Raw genomic sequence first — 15,093 nt, forward strand, 5'->3', positions numbered from 1 at the left:
ACCCATGAATACCTGGAGGTAGGTACTCTGTAAGGTGTTGGAAATGGCCAAATCTGGGTGCCCTGCGTGGGGAAGGATGCCGCATTAGTGCTGTGGCCACCTGCAAGTCATCCAATTAAGGTCGCCCTCAGCAGTGAGCACTGACAGTTGCCCCATGTGAGGAACACAACGCAGGAGCCTTGGGCGTCTGATAGGCAGAGGGCTACAGGGCCAAAGGGTATGTGAGTAAAATAGACTGCTTCCAAGCGGGTTTGACGCCCGCCAGGTTGCAACCGATCGACCCAAGCACCCAACAAGGGGATTCTGCAGCAAAAGCGGCTTGGCCTCGGTCAGCAGCGCGGGGACCTGCAGGATCTGGTGGGAGCTTCATGCCACCAGGAATCCTTCCTGCCTTCCTTCCAGTTGCCGTAGTGGATTAACCTTCCTAACTCAATCTGAATAGAGTGAACACTAAGGTACCTACCTCAAGTACGTCAAACCACGTGTACTGAATACAATACAACAAAGAAGCTCAAAGCTACCCTTACTGGCATGAGTTAGCAAGTACAATAGATCGCAGCAGCATCGACTTCTTAGCAGCGGGCCAGTGTTTCGTCTCTTCAAGTTGAATAAAGAAAAAAGTGTTTGTTTGAAATTTTGGTCTATAGGTCGAAAGAAACTACCCAAAATCGTGACGGGCCGGTCTGGCTTTTTGGTCATAATTACAAGGACAGATGGTCGAGAGTACACCATCTCATTCTTCGCTTCCCATGGTATCATCGTAGCTTTAAATCCAACTAATATATACAATAACATTTTCCTCGTGTCCTCGTTCTCCTAGACTGTGGCGTTTCGCTGTGCCACTGTATCGTACAGCTGTCACTCGGCTCTGCGGCTTGCCAATTGCAAGCCGAGGCTTCCCCTTAGTTGGACCAGCGACAGTGCCTTGGGCTGATTGTGGTGTCGTTATGTACAGCGGGGCCGTGTCGAACTAAGAGCGTGTGCACGATTGATGTGCCGAAGAAGGGCGATGAGCCGTCAGTGTTGTGTAAAACCCATACTCATCGCGCTTCATTGCGCGTGTCCGAATTGTGAGGGATATTGTGATGACCCGGCAAAGTTGCGGGCATCCATCAAGGGAATGCTGTTGTTCTTCTCCATCGGCTGGAAAGAAGCCATGTCGTTGGAGTAGCGGCTAGCAGCCTCATTGTCCATATCGTTGAGCACCTCTCGAGTGAGCTCGACGTAATCGTAGGCGAACTGGCCAATTTCGGCATCGTCAATACCCAAGATCTCCGCCTCTTCGGTGGCACGGAGACGAAGGCCGGGAATCATGTTCATGATGAAGAGGATAGTGCAAGTGCCGACAAAGGAGTAAGCGCCACCGCTGAAGGAATCAGCCAACTGATATCCGAGCTGGATCCAGTTGTGGTTGATCCAGCCTCCGTCAATTTCGGAAACTCCATCGAGGTGAGCAATGTAGTTGGCAGCAAAGAAGGCAGTGCAGACATTGCCGACGAGACCGCCAATGCCGTGAACGGCGAAGATGTCGAGAGCGTCGTCGATTCTGAGGATGAACTTGAGCTTAGTCGCGTAATTGGCGAAAGCCGCACCAAGAATACCAAAGGGAACGGCAGCCCAGACAGGGACGTATCCTGTATCAAGTCAGCTAATCAAGTTTTGTATGTTTGCTGTGAATTAAACTCACCGGATCCTGGTGTGATGGAGACCAGGCCGGCAACGACACCAGAGCAGAAGCCCACGGTAGACCACTTGCGTTCCAGCCTGTAGTCCAACACGCACCAAGTAATACCGCCGACGCAGGCTGCCAGGTTGGTGACAACAGCGGCAAGAACAGCGCGAAGGTTGGCAGAGAGAGCTGAGCCAGCGTTGAAACCGAACCAGCCGACCCAGAGGAAGACGGTGCCGATGACAATGTGGGTGACATTGTGAGGTCGGTAGTTGAGTTCGTGGGTGCCGTGACCGCGGCGCTTGCCCAACATCATCGAGTAGGCCAGAGCGGCTGTGCCAGACGCGATATGGACGGGTGTACCTCCGGCGAAGTCGAGACCACCCATCTTGTTGGACCATCCACTGGGGTTCCACGTCCAGCAAGCGATCGGGTCGTAAATGACTGTCGCCCAGATAAACATGAAGATGACGCAGGGGAGCATGCGGCCACGTTCAGCGACAGCTCCAGTCGCAAGAGCAACGGTGATGCAGGAGAACATGCCCTGGTAGACGGCGAACAGAAGATCGGGGAGGCGGCTTGAGCCAACAGAGGGACGGCCGAGGACGTCCTTGAATCCAAAGTTTGACAGGTCTCCAATAAATGCACCAGCCGAGTGTGAGAAGGTTAGTGAGTAACCCCAGAAGAACCATTGGAAACTGGTGACAGCGGTGGCCATGACGGAAAGCCAAATGAGAGAAAGTGCCGATTTTCTTCTCGCGAGTCCTGAGTAGAAGAAACTAGACGAAACAGTGTCAGTTGATTGGGTTCCCAAAGCTGTCAGGGTGGAAATTGCCCATACCCGACGCCAGGAATCATAAGCAACACCAGCGCGGTGGCTGTAATCATCCATCCAATGTCACCAGTCTGGGTCTCTTTGTTAGCAGCCGTACCATAGGAACTCTAGATATCTGCGCTGAGCGTATTTGAAAATGACGTACCTCATACCAAATGTTCAGATCCTCGGTGAGAGAATCTCCTCCTGTGGGTCCAGAACCATTGTAGGGTATGAGATGCACATAGTCGAGGTTTTCGAGATCGAGAGGGGATGCCATCGTGACGGAATTGTCGTCGCCGCCGCTATCTTATCGCCGAATCGGCAATTGGAGGGCCTGAGCCTAGACGTAGTCGTAGTCGTCGTGGATGGGTACCGAGAGCAATACTCCACTAGAAGTTGGCGAGTTGCAGTCGACGGTCGATGATCGTCGTATTAAGAAGCCTGTCAGCTGGCTCCTCGTATGAGCGAAGCCTCGAAAATGAGCGCAAAGGGCCGTCGCAGGGTGATCGGAAAGGACAGCACTGGGTGAGACGACGGGACGAAGCAGTCAGAACGGGCGTGGGATGCGCGAAGCTTATGAATGTGGATGCCCCGGCGCCCCGACTGTCTGCGCAGAGTTGCGTTGCGGGCGGCATGGCGACTAGCCCTGCTTGTGGCGGGCAAGCTAAACGGGTACGGCAGGACTCACCCGACGCGGCCAAAAAAGCCCATGGTCCAGAGACCTCTCCAAGGAGTGCGAGTCTGTGAGGAGGCCACAGGCTGCGGCTTGGGACTTCTGGGCTATCCCACGCAGACAGGCCCTGTCCGCCCTGGGCCAAGACCGCCGGCAATGGACTAGGGGGGGTGGCCAGAGTTTTTTCTCGGGGGTGAGGTGAGAGTGGTGTGTGTGGGAGGTCGTGGGAAGCCCTGCGAGAATGAAGCAGGGTTCCAACCAGGGCGAGCCGCGAATAAGGCCAATCGGTACAACTTGGGGTGTGCACTAGGGGGCAAGGCACGGGGGTGGACTCGTGGAGGCTTTGTCGCTTGCGACGCAGATCCATGGATTGTATCCGTACTCTGCAACACTGTATCCGTAGGTTGGTTCTCCTTCTCTTCTCTTGCTGCGTGTTTGTACGAATAGGTACGGATGTTTCCTGAATCCTGAAGCCTTTCTCCCGACTCCCTCTAAAGCAAGTCAGCGAGCAACCTGAAGCAACGGGGATACGGCAATTGTGCGTGTCCAGTGCAGAATTGCAGGTCGGGAAAAGCAATGAAAGTGGTGCGCGGGAACAAGAGCAAGAGGCCATAAGAAACGCCTTGGTAAGCAATTGGGGTTAAGCCAAGGTAGCATCCAGAGACCAGAAGGCTTGGGGTTTGATAAGAGCCCGACGGCTTCAAGACACAACGGCTTCGATACCATGGAGGACCGGTCACCCGTTTTCGGTCTGGCGTAGTCTACTCCATACGTCCGTCCGTCCTCACTTCCAGACCGGATCGTTGATGACTTGTCAGACTTGTCATCGGACGACGACGAGGCTTTTCCTGCCTTCTGTGTCTGTGATACTAGTTAGTGCTTCAAGGTTCATCAAATAGTTGGTCTCAAAGTCATCTCTTCCCGATAGTTGGATGAAAGTCGCAATCGAGAAATGCATGTGCTTCCAATTCATTAATCTGACCACGCCCTTCCCCAGGCCCCTGTCCAGTTCAACCAGGGTCGAAATCGCCATAGTTTGGTTATTGGTGGGGGATGAACGGGGGAGTACATAGAATCCGCAGAACCACAGGCCATTGTTATCAAAGCAAGGGTCTAGTCGTAGCGTGGATTCAGATAACAGCCACGATTATGGCAGCGCTCTAATAACGCAGACGCCAATTGCTGTACCGAGCATTCGTAGTTCTCCTCGCCTTTCAGAAGGTCTTCCGTCGTGTACGCAGGTTGTTTGGGCTAATGCCGGCTCGACCGTTGTAACTTGTGCGGTACGGATGGATGGATACCTACCTACCACTTGGCATCCTAATTATCCTGTTGTTAGGTATTCGCACCGACACAGCCATGACAAGACCCCTCGCTCGCTGTACCAGTGTTTCCTCCCAACACACGAGACGCTCTGGACTGAACTTTGCAGATTGTTGTTTCTCTTGGAACTTCGAATCACCGAGTTTGTCGTAAGAGAGCCCCTGGCCTAAACAGCACTGACGGCCAGCTACTGGAAGCCTCATCAAACCCGGTCGGGGCAGAATCCGACGCTGTGTCTGCAGATGCCGGCAGCTCATTGTTTTGCACCTCAAGGGCTCGGCGGTTGATCATTCAGAGGGACCATCAGCAACCATGGCCCATTTTGTTGAAACAGCCAGGCGGCACCCGGCAGGCCTCAAGGGCAGGAGGCGGCGAAGCAAACGCAGCAGGGCAACGTGCGTGAACGTGCGAGACACAGCTGATGCTAATGCTATTAAGTAGGAGGATGGAATGGGCAGAGCAGCGCGTTGTAGCGGCCGCAAGGCATGTCAGACGCGGCCAGGAACAGCCGTCTACGGCCCACGAGCAGCGGGTGAACACTCCGTTTGCGGGCGACGACGACAACGACGACTTTGCGGCTTGCCGTCGCACAGAGTGAGAAATTAGCGTCAAGGTCTTGGTGCAGCGGCCGCTGTGGCCGCACAAGATGAAAAGCCGTGGAAAAAGGGATAAATTCGGATGTCCTTTCTCTTTGGTTGGTCTCTTCTTTTTTCCGGAAGAATTCCTATGGATAGGGATGCTGGTAGGCAACCGGGTCTCAGTTGAAAGTCTTGGCCAAACGCCCGCGAGAGCTTAACGTTTTCTCGCAAGAGGAGTGAATAGGCTTTAGGCGGTGCCTGGCGGGCGTATCCGTAGCCGTGGTGCGTACCGTGAGAGTGCCGTGTCGTGTGCTGCTCGTTGCCCGTTGTTTGAGACGAAGAAGGGCATAGTAGCCGTCATCTCATGTCCCACTGAAACGGACGGGATTTGAGCTGATGATTTCCTGCGGCAGGGCGGGAACTCAAAGTCTGTCCCTCATGCGACGCTGGGGTCGCGAATAGACGGAAGCTGGAAGATTGACTTTTGAGCTGGTAAGATTCGTTAGCTATTTCATCATGTCATGATTATGAATAGTGTTAGTTATTAAGAAAGATCGTGGAGAAATGACAAGTCTTGGCCTTGTTTTCGCATGTCGGTGATGTTAGGTGATATTCGGACAAGTTTGAGCAACTGTCCGTGGTGCGGCGGGCTGCAAAGTGAAAGTGTAATTGCGGCCAACGTAGGTACCTGCCGTGTCACGGTGAGTGGTGGCTGCCTCAACATCGACATCTTCGCAACCAAGAGCTGTGCCTTCCCACCTGCCTGGTGGTGGTGATATCAAACACCTAACACCAGATTGGGAAAGCGAACAAGGATGACAGGCAGTCCCGCCGCTACCATCCTGATGGGAGACCGACAGGCCAGGAGCTGCCCGAGGAAGGCAGCAGATGGCAAGGGCCCGACAGATCAGACTCATCAGAGGCAGGGGCACCGGCCGAAGAGGCCGAGTAACCACATTTTGTCATGATAAGCTATTCGCCCATGATTGGTCGATAAAGCCCTGGTCAGAAGAACGGCAGCCTCCCCCGGCCAGGGTCAACTTGTCAAGCACTGCTACTGTGCACTTCTGTGCTACGAATGGAAGTAGCGATGCCCGGTGGGGGCGAGGTCTGCATTTCGAACCTTCTTTGCTTTTTCTGAACCCCTGCCGTCAATCTCAATCCCATCATCAACGACGGAGTACGTACATTCCTCCTTGTCCACGCAACTTCAACACCTCACCTCCTATCACCTACGCCGGCCTATGAGATGCCTACGCAGTATGCGGCCTTCATCATGTCCTCGTCACCAACTCTAGTGTCCTCGAACGTCCAGCCGTCCGTCCATTTCCAATGAATGGCACAGCACCGACTGTCCTTGCCAATTGGCCTCCCTTTGTTATCGAAGCGATATCGAACCAACAGCAAATTGACTTCATATCAACCCCATCATCCTCGCTTGGCAGATTGGTCAAATGCAAAGTGGTACACGCAGAATAGCCACGAAGACGGATCCTCTTCCTGATACTACACTAGGTGTAGCTTTTCTCGATCCAGAAATCCTCCGAGGCGCACACCCTGTGTCGGAAACTTGGTATCTACATACTTCCATCTCTCAATATCGCCTGTGCTTCATCTCGGCCTGCAGGGGCTGTCAGGTCGCCTTACAACCTGTTCCACATAGACTGGCGTACCGAGTACCATCGGCTGCACCAAGCCTCCCGGCCGTTGGTTTGTTAACTTCCGTTGACCGAAACTATGTACGTGGACTACAGTCTGTTCGCACACCTTCTTCGCCTTCCAGAACTGGCATCTCGATCGGCGCTGCATCCTCTTTGCGGCAAGCACTTGGCAATACGACCAACTAGTGGTGCTTTTTATCTGGTAGATTCGTTGTTAGTTGGGCTGCTAAGGCATGGCAATGGAGTTCGAGAAGCATCAGCTCAGAGACCGTGCTCAAATTGAGCTGCCTTATCCCCCACGGTGGCCCACGTCTATCTTCTCGCCATGAGAGGGAGCTCACACAGCCCACCACCAGGGCACCAGGGTTTGGCCACCACTTCCAGCCCAGATCAAATTGTTCAATTCTTCTCGTCATACAATCAATGACTAGGATATCTATCTCCCCGGATTAAAGGGGTTCCAATACCACCCCCAGGAACCACCTCCGGCCACCTCGTCACGTCATTCGACCAAAGCTCCTGATCCGCACCAGGAAATCATTATGAGCTCCGCCTACCAAGTGCTTGGCCTAGACCCTCACACCCTCTCTGGCATATGTCTCCTGCAGGTGTGTGTATCCGTCCCTTGACAAGACTAGTGCTTGATCATCTTGTCAGCAATGATATTACCAACGGGGCTTTGCGCCCCCATCTGCAGATACACATGTCTTTGCTCGGAGACGACCGTTGAGCATGGGCATGATAACTGTTCACAACACACAGACTGGGATCACAGCTCGGGTTTCTTCATCAACAATGAGCTAGAGGGCACACAGACATTCCACAATCTCTAAAGCAAACACACACCGCCATGCCGTCTCGGGCCAAATCATGGCAACGTCTCGGGAAGTTGGGGAGGTTCAACGGCATCGACAGAGATTGGATTAGGAGTTGTTGACTGGCCAGGAGGTGAAATGAAATCAGACGCGTTGCAGATGCGGAAGCTAAGCTCTGTAACACTCGAATCTTGCTCCAAGAGGAAGCTCCTTTTCGCCGTACCCTGCGCTCGCAACTTGCTAACCAGTAGCCGCAGCGGTAGCCGCTGCTCGCTCCACAACTTGCGCTGACTATGCTCGGTCTTCACGGCCTCACTACAAATCACCATGCACGTCCTGATCTTGAGGCAACAGCACATCCTGTCCCGGAGGGGGCCAGCCAGTTATCTCCACAATGAGCCGCCCTACCGCGAGCACCGCCCTTGGTATCGGTCCCGCCCCCAGGCGTAGTGTATCTCCTAGACTCATGGGTGGAACACGCAGCTCGGTTTCCAGTTTGTCGAAGCTAACGGAACACGGATATTGGACAATTCTCAGGGTTACGTCTCCCCCGGTCCTGGCGTCAATCTTATTCGCAACCAACTTCGGATCTGGAACTCTTCACCGTGAGTGAAGGCTGAAGCATGAGGAAGCAATCTCGCCTATCCGTCTAGCTATTCGGGTTTCTTCATTGAGTTGCCAGGACCTGCTTGCCCGAATGTTGTCGAGAGTAAAAGTCCGAGGCTCCGTCGGCGATTTGCCCAGCCTGACGAGTTGAGAACTCATCAAAGCCCAAAGGGCTCTCTCAATCATGGACGACGCGGGCATATTTGTCCGCACCTCGAGGGACTTGACGGGAATTAGGATATCGGGCCTAGAATGGTTTGAGCGAAACAGGGCAGACATTGAAACGTCCTTGACCGCACATCTATCGCCAAGAGGGAACCCATCGGATCTCCTCAAGGGCAGTGCCGAACGACTCAGTCAGGGATAGTTGGGGAATAAAAGTTGGAACAGACGATGACTGTTTCATGGGGTTGTGCTCGAAGCCGACCTCCAACTTCCTCGTTTCCTTCTCCTAGGTACTTCTGGCAGTCCATGCTGAAGGTCAACGCATTTCTCCTGTGTCTGACGACTGAAGCAGATCACTCCATCTCTACCTCTCCCTCTGAACTCAAATTCGGCTGCAGCGGATAGAGCGGTTGAATCAAGCAGCGTGAGCGCCTTGGTTCACCCATGATATCGCGCCTCCCTGACTGTTAGGGTGGGTAAGTGACGCCTTGCCTGTCTTCTTCCTGCGCCTGTGCGAACTCGTGCTCTTGCTGTGTGCTTTGCACCGCTGTCATGTTGATGTTTGTCTCTTGAGAAGTACGAGGTGCACCCTTGCGACCTCTAAGCACGGAGTGCCTTAACAGAAAAGGAAGAGAGGTAGAGACCTAACGGTAAACTTGTCTACGAGCAGGCAGATGGTAGGTCGTCCGGTCTGGTGTGAAAAAGACGGCAGTGATCAATCTTGCTTACAGTCTACCTTACTCGGTAGATATTCATTCTACCTTGTTCACTGCCTACAAGGACGTTGATCAATCTCGAACTCTCACAGTACTATGCAAGCTTTCTGCCCCAGGCTGCGGAGAGTATCCATCGCAGACGCACTGCAAAGGAACGGACAGTTCAGTGCCGTAGTAATCGGGGATAATCTAGGTAGCTTAAACTAATCTCTCTCATCTTGGGAAGACGACTGCTATCTATCACGCCTTTTTCATTTCTCAACATACATCCATCACCGTGACCAAAAACCATCCACATACTTTTTGTGTTTTGGGCACTCCAAGTCAACTGACAACTAACCGATGAGAGACCCCCTAGGCAAGAGCCCCCAGTGACCGCCGCAGGAACACTTCCTCTGCTGCGCCAACACAAACGTGAAGCCCGGCCGCGAGCCAAAGACGTCCTCCATGACGGCCGAGCACCGCACGCAGCGCCTCCACTGCGCCGTCTTGGCTTCCTCGGCTTCCTTACCGCCGCTGTTGCTGTTGCTGCTACCAGCGGCACCACTGCCGCCGCCGCCTCCAGCACGAGAAGTGGGAGGCGGGCCGACGAGCTCGACGCGTTTGAACACGTCAATGAACCGGCTCTTGGCCTTGCGCGCCGCCAGCGTCCGGCGATCGTCGTCCACCTCGAGGAGGTCGTAGTCTGCAAAGAAGAGCTTGGACGGGTCGGCCAGGCCGCGGTAGGCCCTGAGGTCCGTGTTGAAGAACTTGAGCAGCACGCCGAGGAAGGCGGGCGGCGGCGACGACGCGAGGAGCATGTTGAGCTCGCAGTGCATCTGGGCGGTCTTGATCTGTGCGTCGACGGCCTTTTGCGCGGCTGCGCCGGCGCCGGGCGGGTTCTTGCTCGCGAGGGAGGCGAGGGAGGTCTGGTACGCGGTGCGGATGTCGTTGTTGAGGACGGTCAGGAGGCGGTCGAACTCCTGCACTTTGATCAGGCTGCTCGAGGTGACGCGCTGCATCTTCTGGTAGGCCTTGTAGAGGACGACGTGGAGGCCCTTTGCCTGGGAGGACGGGTCCGTGGCGTTCTGCATCGCCGCACGGCGCTCGTAGAACTCGATGGCGCGGTTGGAGAGGATCTCGAGGTGGAGGATGCGGCGGCAGACGGCGGAGAGGAAGCCGCGGGTGGAGGAGCACAGGAGGAGATGGAGGGAGACGTCGGAGCGGGACTGCAGATAGGTGCTCATCTCGGAGAAGCGCTGCGGGGTGAGGAGGGCGAGGAACTGCGGGTCGTCGAGGAGGGCGAAGAGCGAGTCGGTGAGCCAGGCGAGCAGGTCGAGGGACCACTTTGCGCAGCCGGCGAGGGCGTCGACGACCTCGTGCTCGTCGAGCGGGCTGAGCTTCTCGCGGATGTTGACGGGGGTATTGCTCGCGATCGTGATGAGGATGACGACGTTGCGTGCGTTGAGGGCCAGCATGGCGAACTTGCCGCCAAAGGTCCGGGGCTGGAACATGCCCTTGTATCCGAGGTGGTTGAGGATGCTGAGACACATTTGCAGCGAACTGTTTCGTACAAGACTGTCGTGGTGGGTGTCTTCTGAGTAGTCTACCGGGACCTTGAGCATTCGTACGATCTCATTAATCCAGTCAAACGTGAAGCCTGAAAGTGTTAGTGATTAGTGAGGGATTCAGAAAGACGACGGGAAACAACGCACGCTTCTTATTCGCAAAGGGTCGAGCGACGGCCAGTATGTCGTCGTAGTTAATGTTATTGAACGTCGCCGTCGACGCCGCCACAGTCAGAGCTGCCAAGGTGGCCGCATACGGTGCTACATCTCTGTTAGCCAAGGGCGAGAGGGCACATAGGGGTGGTTATGCAAAATACCATCTTGGTTGGAGTTTCCTATGTCTCCTAGAGGATGATGAAGTCTACTCCACTTGACCTTGCCATCGTCTTGGACCTTGACTACAGAACAATTGGTCGGAGAGAAGGCCATCTGTAAGCCTAGGGTATCTTGTTAGCTCCATCAAGCAGATGAGTTGCATTGCATGAACTCACATGGTGAATCATCCTGTAAGGTGAACCCCACTTGACCCAATGTCATGACTCTGTCGAGATTCATCTCATTGTAGACTTCCTGTAGAGTATACCTATCGCGGTATTCCACCGAACCATCACTGAAGGCCAAGCAGACGACGTTGCCGTACTGAATGGTATGAAGACCGATCACGGCCTTATTGATGACTACGGGGTCGCACTTCTTGAGTCGACAGGTAGGCTTTGACGATATTAGACCAGAGCTTGACTTTTGACTTCTCAAGTTTGAGTGACTTACAGCTGGAGCCGTTCCAGTACTATTCCTGCGACTTCCAAGCTGCTCAAAGGCAGGATGAAGACTTTGAGGCTGATCGCCAGGAACTTCCCACTTGTCGATGATACTTTGCGTTTCCTGATATGGGGTATTGGGTGTTGGCACGTAAGTACCAAATGCAAGGATGACGAGAGGAGCCCCCTGGCCATTGGGGTCCATGACCGACGGTAAAATCTCCAAGTGTGTTAGTTGCGTCGCGGCTGAGTCCACCGGTGTCGTGGATGGACCGCTGGGTAGCCAGGTAGAGATGGCAACGTGCTTCTCGTGCAAGGTAGGGTTAAGAGCTTGGCTGCCCGGCGGTGGTTTCGTATCGGATTGAGATTGTGGCAGTCCCCAGTGAATGCCAACTTTCACTACTCGTATTTGCTTATTGGTAGTGGCCAGGGCAATCCACAGGTAGCCTACTCTCTGTCAGTCACATCTGAACATATAGGCGGGCTTCATACTTGCCCTTGTCACTGTGAAGTGCTGCATGTGTGATTAAGTCGTCGGATGAGTTGACGCTCTCGAGCTCAAGTGAGGTTTCTTCGATCTTGTTGTTGTTCTGAGCCCAAAACATCTTCAGATGCCCGTTTGTCGTCACACACAACAGAGCGCTCTTGGATGGATTCGGGTGCCATGGGCCCCCGGCACGTACGAACGAGCTCTCGTACCTATATTGGTTGCCATCTTTCACAGCCGGTCCATGGCTCACCCAGTACTGACCAGTTAGCTAGGTAGAAGGATCTCGGGAGGGCTTGATACTCACCTGTTTGCTTTGAGGAGCAAGTGGTAGCCAGTAGCTTCCGACAATGGCGTGGAGGTCGTCGCAAGGGTCATGGTCCCATTTCCGTGTTGCGAAGGGCCGGTTCAGAGTGATGGAATAGGTCAGAATGGCAACTCGGCCAGTCGCGTCGATGACGGCTAGTTCAGGGCTTGCCGTTGAGGCCCAGGCGAGGTGTATTATGGGGCTTGAAGGATTGATGCTGATGAGATCAACTTTTGTAGGCTCACTGAGACCCCAGTCGCCATTGTCAGGATGAGAACGCAGGAACCTGGCTTCCAGAGTCTTTCCGTCTGGGGAAACTGAGGCTATTGCGCCGGATCTGGACCATGCGACTCCCCTACAAGAATTGTGAGACCTGGGATACATTGTGCATGATTGTGGGATGGTTCTCACTGGCAACAGCCGCGGGTGCGCAGCTCATCGATCCTCTGGCGCAGTTGCTTCGTTGGAGGGCGTGCCGTGTGAAGAGACAGGCCGCCAACGCCGTCGCCAAAGAGGTCGTCGACGTCGAGCTGGTCGACCTGCATGGCCCCATTCATGCCGTTTTCGAGCATGAGCGGCATCTTTTCTTCGGTCATGTGTGCGTGCGTGTTGTGTTGGTGCCGAAATATCGGGCTGGCGCGCAAACAACACTCAGGGTGTCAGCCACGGAGACAGGACGCGACTGGCGTGGTGTTTCAAGGCGAGATATCAAGAAGCCGGCAGAAGCTCATTTTAAGAGCCAGAGGAAGCAAAAGTTGCCGTTACACACAGTAGGATACGTGACCCCCTCAATGAAATTAACAAAACTACGAATTGCTGTTGTACTGCCTTGATGACTTGGGGGCTTGACAAACGGTACTCCCAGATGTGGCTGAATGGAGATTGGAGCAAAATGCATGTATCCGTTCTCCGTAAGTCGATAGTTATCGTTGGGTGGATCGCGGCTCTTGAGAGGTGGACTGGGGCCAATGGAGTGCAGAGACAAAGTCCGCCAGGCCACACCTTGCCTCAGCCTCAAGTTCACCTCACGCACGCACACGCGAGAAGAGGCAAGGAGGAGTGGGGAAACTTCATATGAAGCTAGACCAAATTAGGCCCATCAGATATCCATCAATGAGGCAGGAACCTTGGGAGTAGGAAACGGTGCTTGTGGCTGATGAATTGTGGCTGGTGCTCCGACCCCAATGCAGCATCTTTGAACTGCAGGTCGCCCCCCAATATCAAACGCTGTGGGGAAGTTGGAACCCGTGACGTCCATCCAATGATCCCTGCAGGGTGAGAAGGGCCGGGCCCCTCTTCGATCGTGACAGGGGGGCGGCCAAAGGACGGGCAGACGTGGACAGGCGGACAGGGCAAAGACGAGGTCAGTGTTCCCGGGCAACGGGCGTCCACCCCGACCGGCTCGCCCGCCCTGTGGGTGCAGATGCAGTGGTGTCGTGCTCTTGTCACTTTTTTGGCCCCCGCGACTCGGCCGCGTTTCAGCCGACCGCCTTGCACGTCGGTGGCCGCGACAGGATGAAAACAACACCGCATTGTCTGCTCGAGTACTTCATATGTTGGGCACATACGGAGTAAGTACTTTGAATTTGAGGTGTCAATCGGTGATGGATGTTTGCCTCCATCTAAACTCACCGGACCTGTCGTCAAGATTGAATTTGTGTTCGTTTGCCTGGGTCTCGGACATCTGCAAAATGACGTCGGTTTCGCCAACTCTCTTCGCGAGGCGAAATGAGAGTCATTACCGACCACTTACCCATTGTTCGTGGAGGTGAAGATTCTCGCTGTAGCAAAAGGCGCTGCTGCGGTGCATTTCCATCACTGGCGGGCGCGGCTACATTCCGGCTATGCGTAGGTAGCCCATGAGTCGAATGAGGTATCTTGCGGTGCATCTTTGTAAGGCAGGCGCGACGAGCAAGGTCCCTTACCTACTTAGTTTGCTGCAGCTCACCGCTGTATCGACAGGCAGCTTGTGCCCGTAAATCACGGACAACCGCCGTAAGCTTGATACAATCGAATTTTGGTGATAAACGATAAAGCAATGAGAGCAATAAGCGTGCTGGTATTCAACTTAAACAAGGCTTTGTGAAGCTTCAGACTGAAATTAGTAGTGGTTAGGTGGACATTGCCTTGCCCGAGTATGCATCTCCAAAAGAACCCTTTCTGCGGGATAACGCAACAAAGTAAAATACAACAGTCGAGTCATTTTTTCTCAAAAAAAAAAAAAAAAAAGAATAAACAGCGGGGTTGACCGTCGTCATCCTCGTCATGCCCCAAAGACAAGAGAAAGAAACGGGCAGGCAGACAGGCAGGGGAGCAAAGCTCTTCCTTTGGTCCCGTCTCCATCTATTGTCGTTCCCTCGACTTTGTCGCATTCTACTGCGGATGGTAATGCCAGTGTCCAGCCAAAATTCCACAAGCGCCCTTGGGTGCGATGGATCAAGCAGACACGTCGAACATGCGATAAGAAGGGTACAAATGAAAAATTGTATCAATCATGCTTCTCGTCATATTTTGACCACCCGCATGACAAAGTGAGCCGAAGAAGAGGGGAACGAACAACAACAACGAGAGGGGGTGGAGGAGGCCGGAGGGAGGCCGGAGTGCATGGGCCATGTCCATGTACCTCGAGGGCACATGAATGCGGAAAAGTACATGATGTGGAGTAAATTGTTAGGAGCAACAACTCTTCGGGATCAGGAGCGAGCAGGAGCAGACGGGAGCGCAATGCTCACCCAACTCCCGTCGACTTTTCGACCGGACCCAATGGGAAATTAAGCGACTCTTTGGAGACCGGAGCCAAAACAGAAAGAAGCGCGTGCGCACCGAACCCAGACTTCAACAGCAGCAAAGCACTAGCCACCGCACCGTTCCTTACCCTTTCTGCCTCCCGTACGGTGTAGGTATCCCCCGTGTGCCCATCCGTCTCCCTCTTTTCTTCGTGCCCTTTCCCTCCCGTCTTTCTTCCCCTGTC

The 15,093-nt window shown here is 54.1% G+C and overlaps 2 protein-coding genes across 2 annotated transcripts; both read right to left on the minus strand.

Moving 5' to 3' along the window:
- Positions 1-606: 606 nt before the first annotated feature.
- On the minus strand, positions 607-4,127 carry HER10_EVM0010219 (ammonium transporter). The gene is made up of 4 exons (XM_035479686.1): positions 2,650-4,127; positions 2,511-2,575; positions 1,688-2,448; positions 607-1,634 (listed from the first exon to the last, which is right to left on the minus strand). Exons 1-4 carry the CDS (start codon positions 2,761-2,763, stop codon positions 1,051-1,053), a joined length of 1,524 nt encoding a protein of 507 aa, XP_035330934.1. The 5' UTR covers positions 2,764-4,127; the 3' UTR covers positions 607-1,050.
- Positions 4,128-9,358: 5,231 nt separating this feature from the next.
- HER10_EVM0001009 (RNA polymerase II Mediator complex subunit Sin4) lies at positions 9,359-12,703 on the minus strand (the record flags this gene model as incomplete). Its single annotated transcript, XM_035470773.1, has 8 exons — positions 9,359-10,662; positions 10,718-10,831; positions 10,888-11,007; positions 11,062-11,281; positions 11,339-11,775; positions 11,825-12,074; positions 12,123-12,477; positions 12,534-12,703. 8 exons carry the CDS (start codon positions 12,701-12,703, stop codon positions 9,359-9,361), a joined length of 2,970 nt encoding a protein of 989 aa, XP_035330392.1.
- Between the last annotated feature and the right edge of the window lie 2,390 nt (positions 12,704-15,093).

The sequence above is a fragment of the Colletotrichum scovillei genome, assembly GCF_011075155.1.
Source record: "Colletotrichum scovillei strain TJNH1 chromosome Unknown Contig00008, whole genome shotgun sequence".
Taxonomy (NCBI): domain Eukaryota; kingdom Fungi; phylum Ascomycota; class Sordariomycetes; order Glomerellales; family Glomerellaceae; genus Colletotrichum; species Colletotrichum scovillei.

Excerpts from the sequence above, each read along its gene's own strand:
- HER10_EVM0010219 (XM_035479686.1), bottom strand. The coding sequence starts at position 2,763 with ATGGCATCCCCTCTCGATCTCGAAAACCTCGACTATGTGCATCTCATA. Across the intron at positions 2,576-2,649 it reads ATCTGAACATTTGGTATGAG|ACTGGTGACATTGGATGGAT; the intron begins GTACGTCATTTT and ends AAAGAGACCCAG. Across the intron at positions 1,635-1,687 it reads CTCCATCACACCAGGATCCG|GATACGTCCCTGTCTGGGCT; the intron begins GTGAGTTTAATT and ends GACTTGATACAG.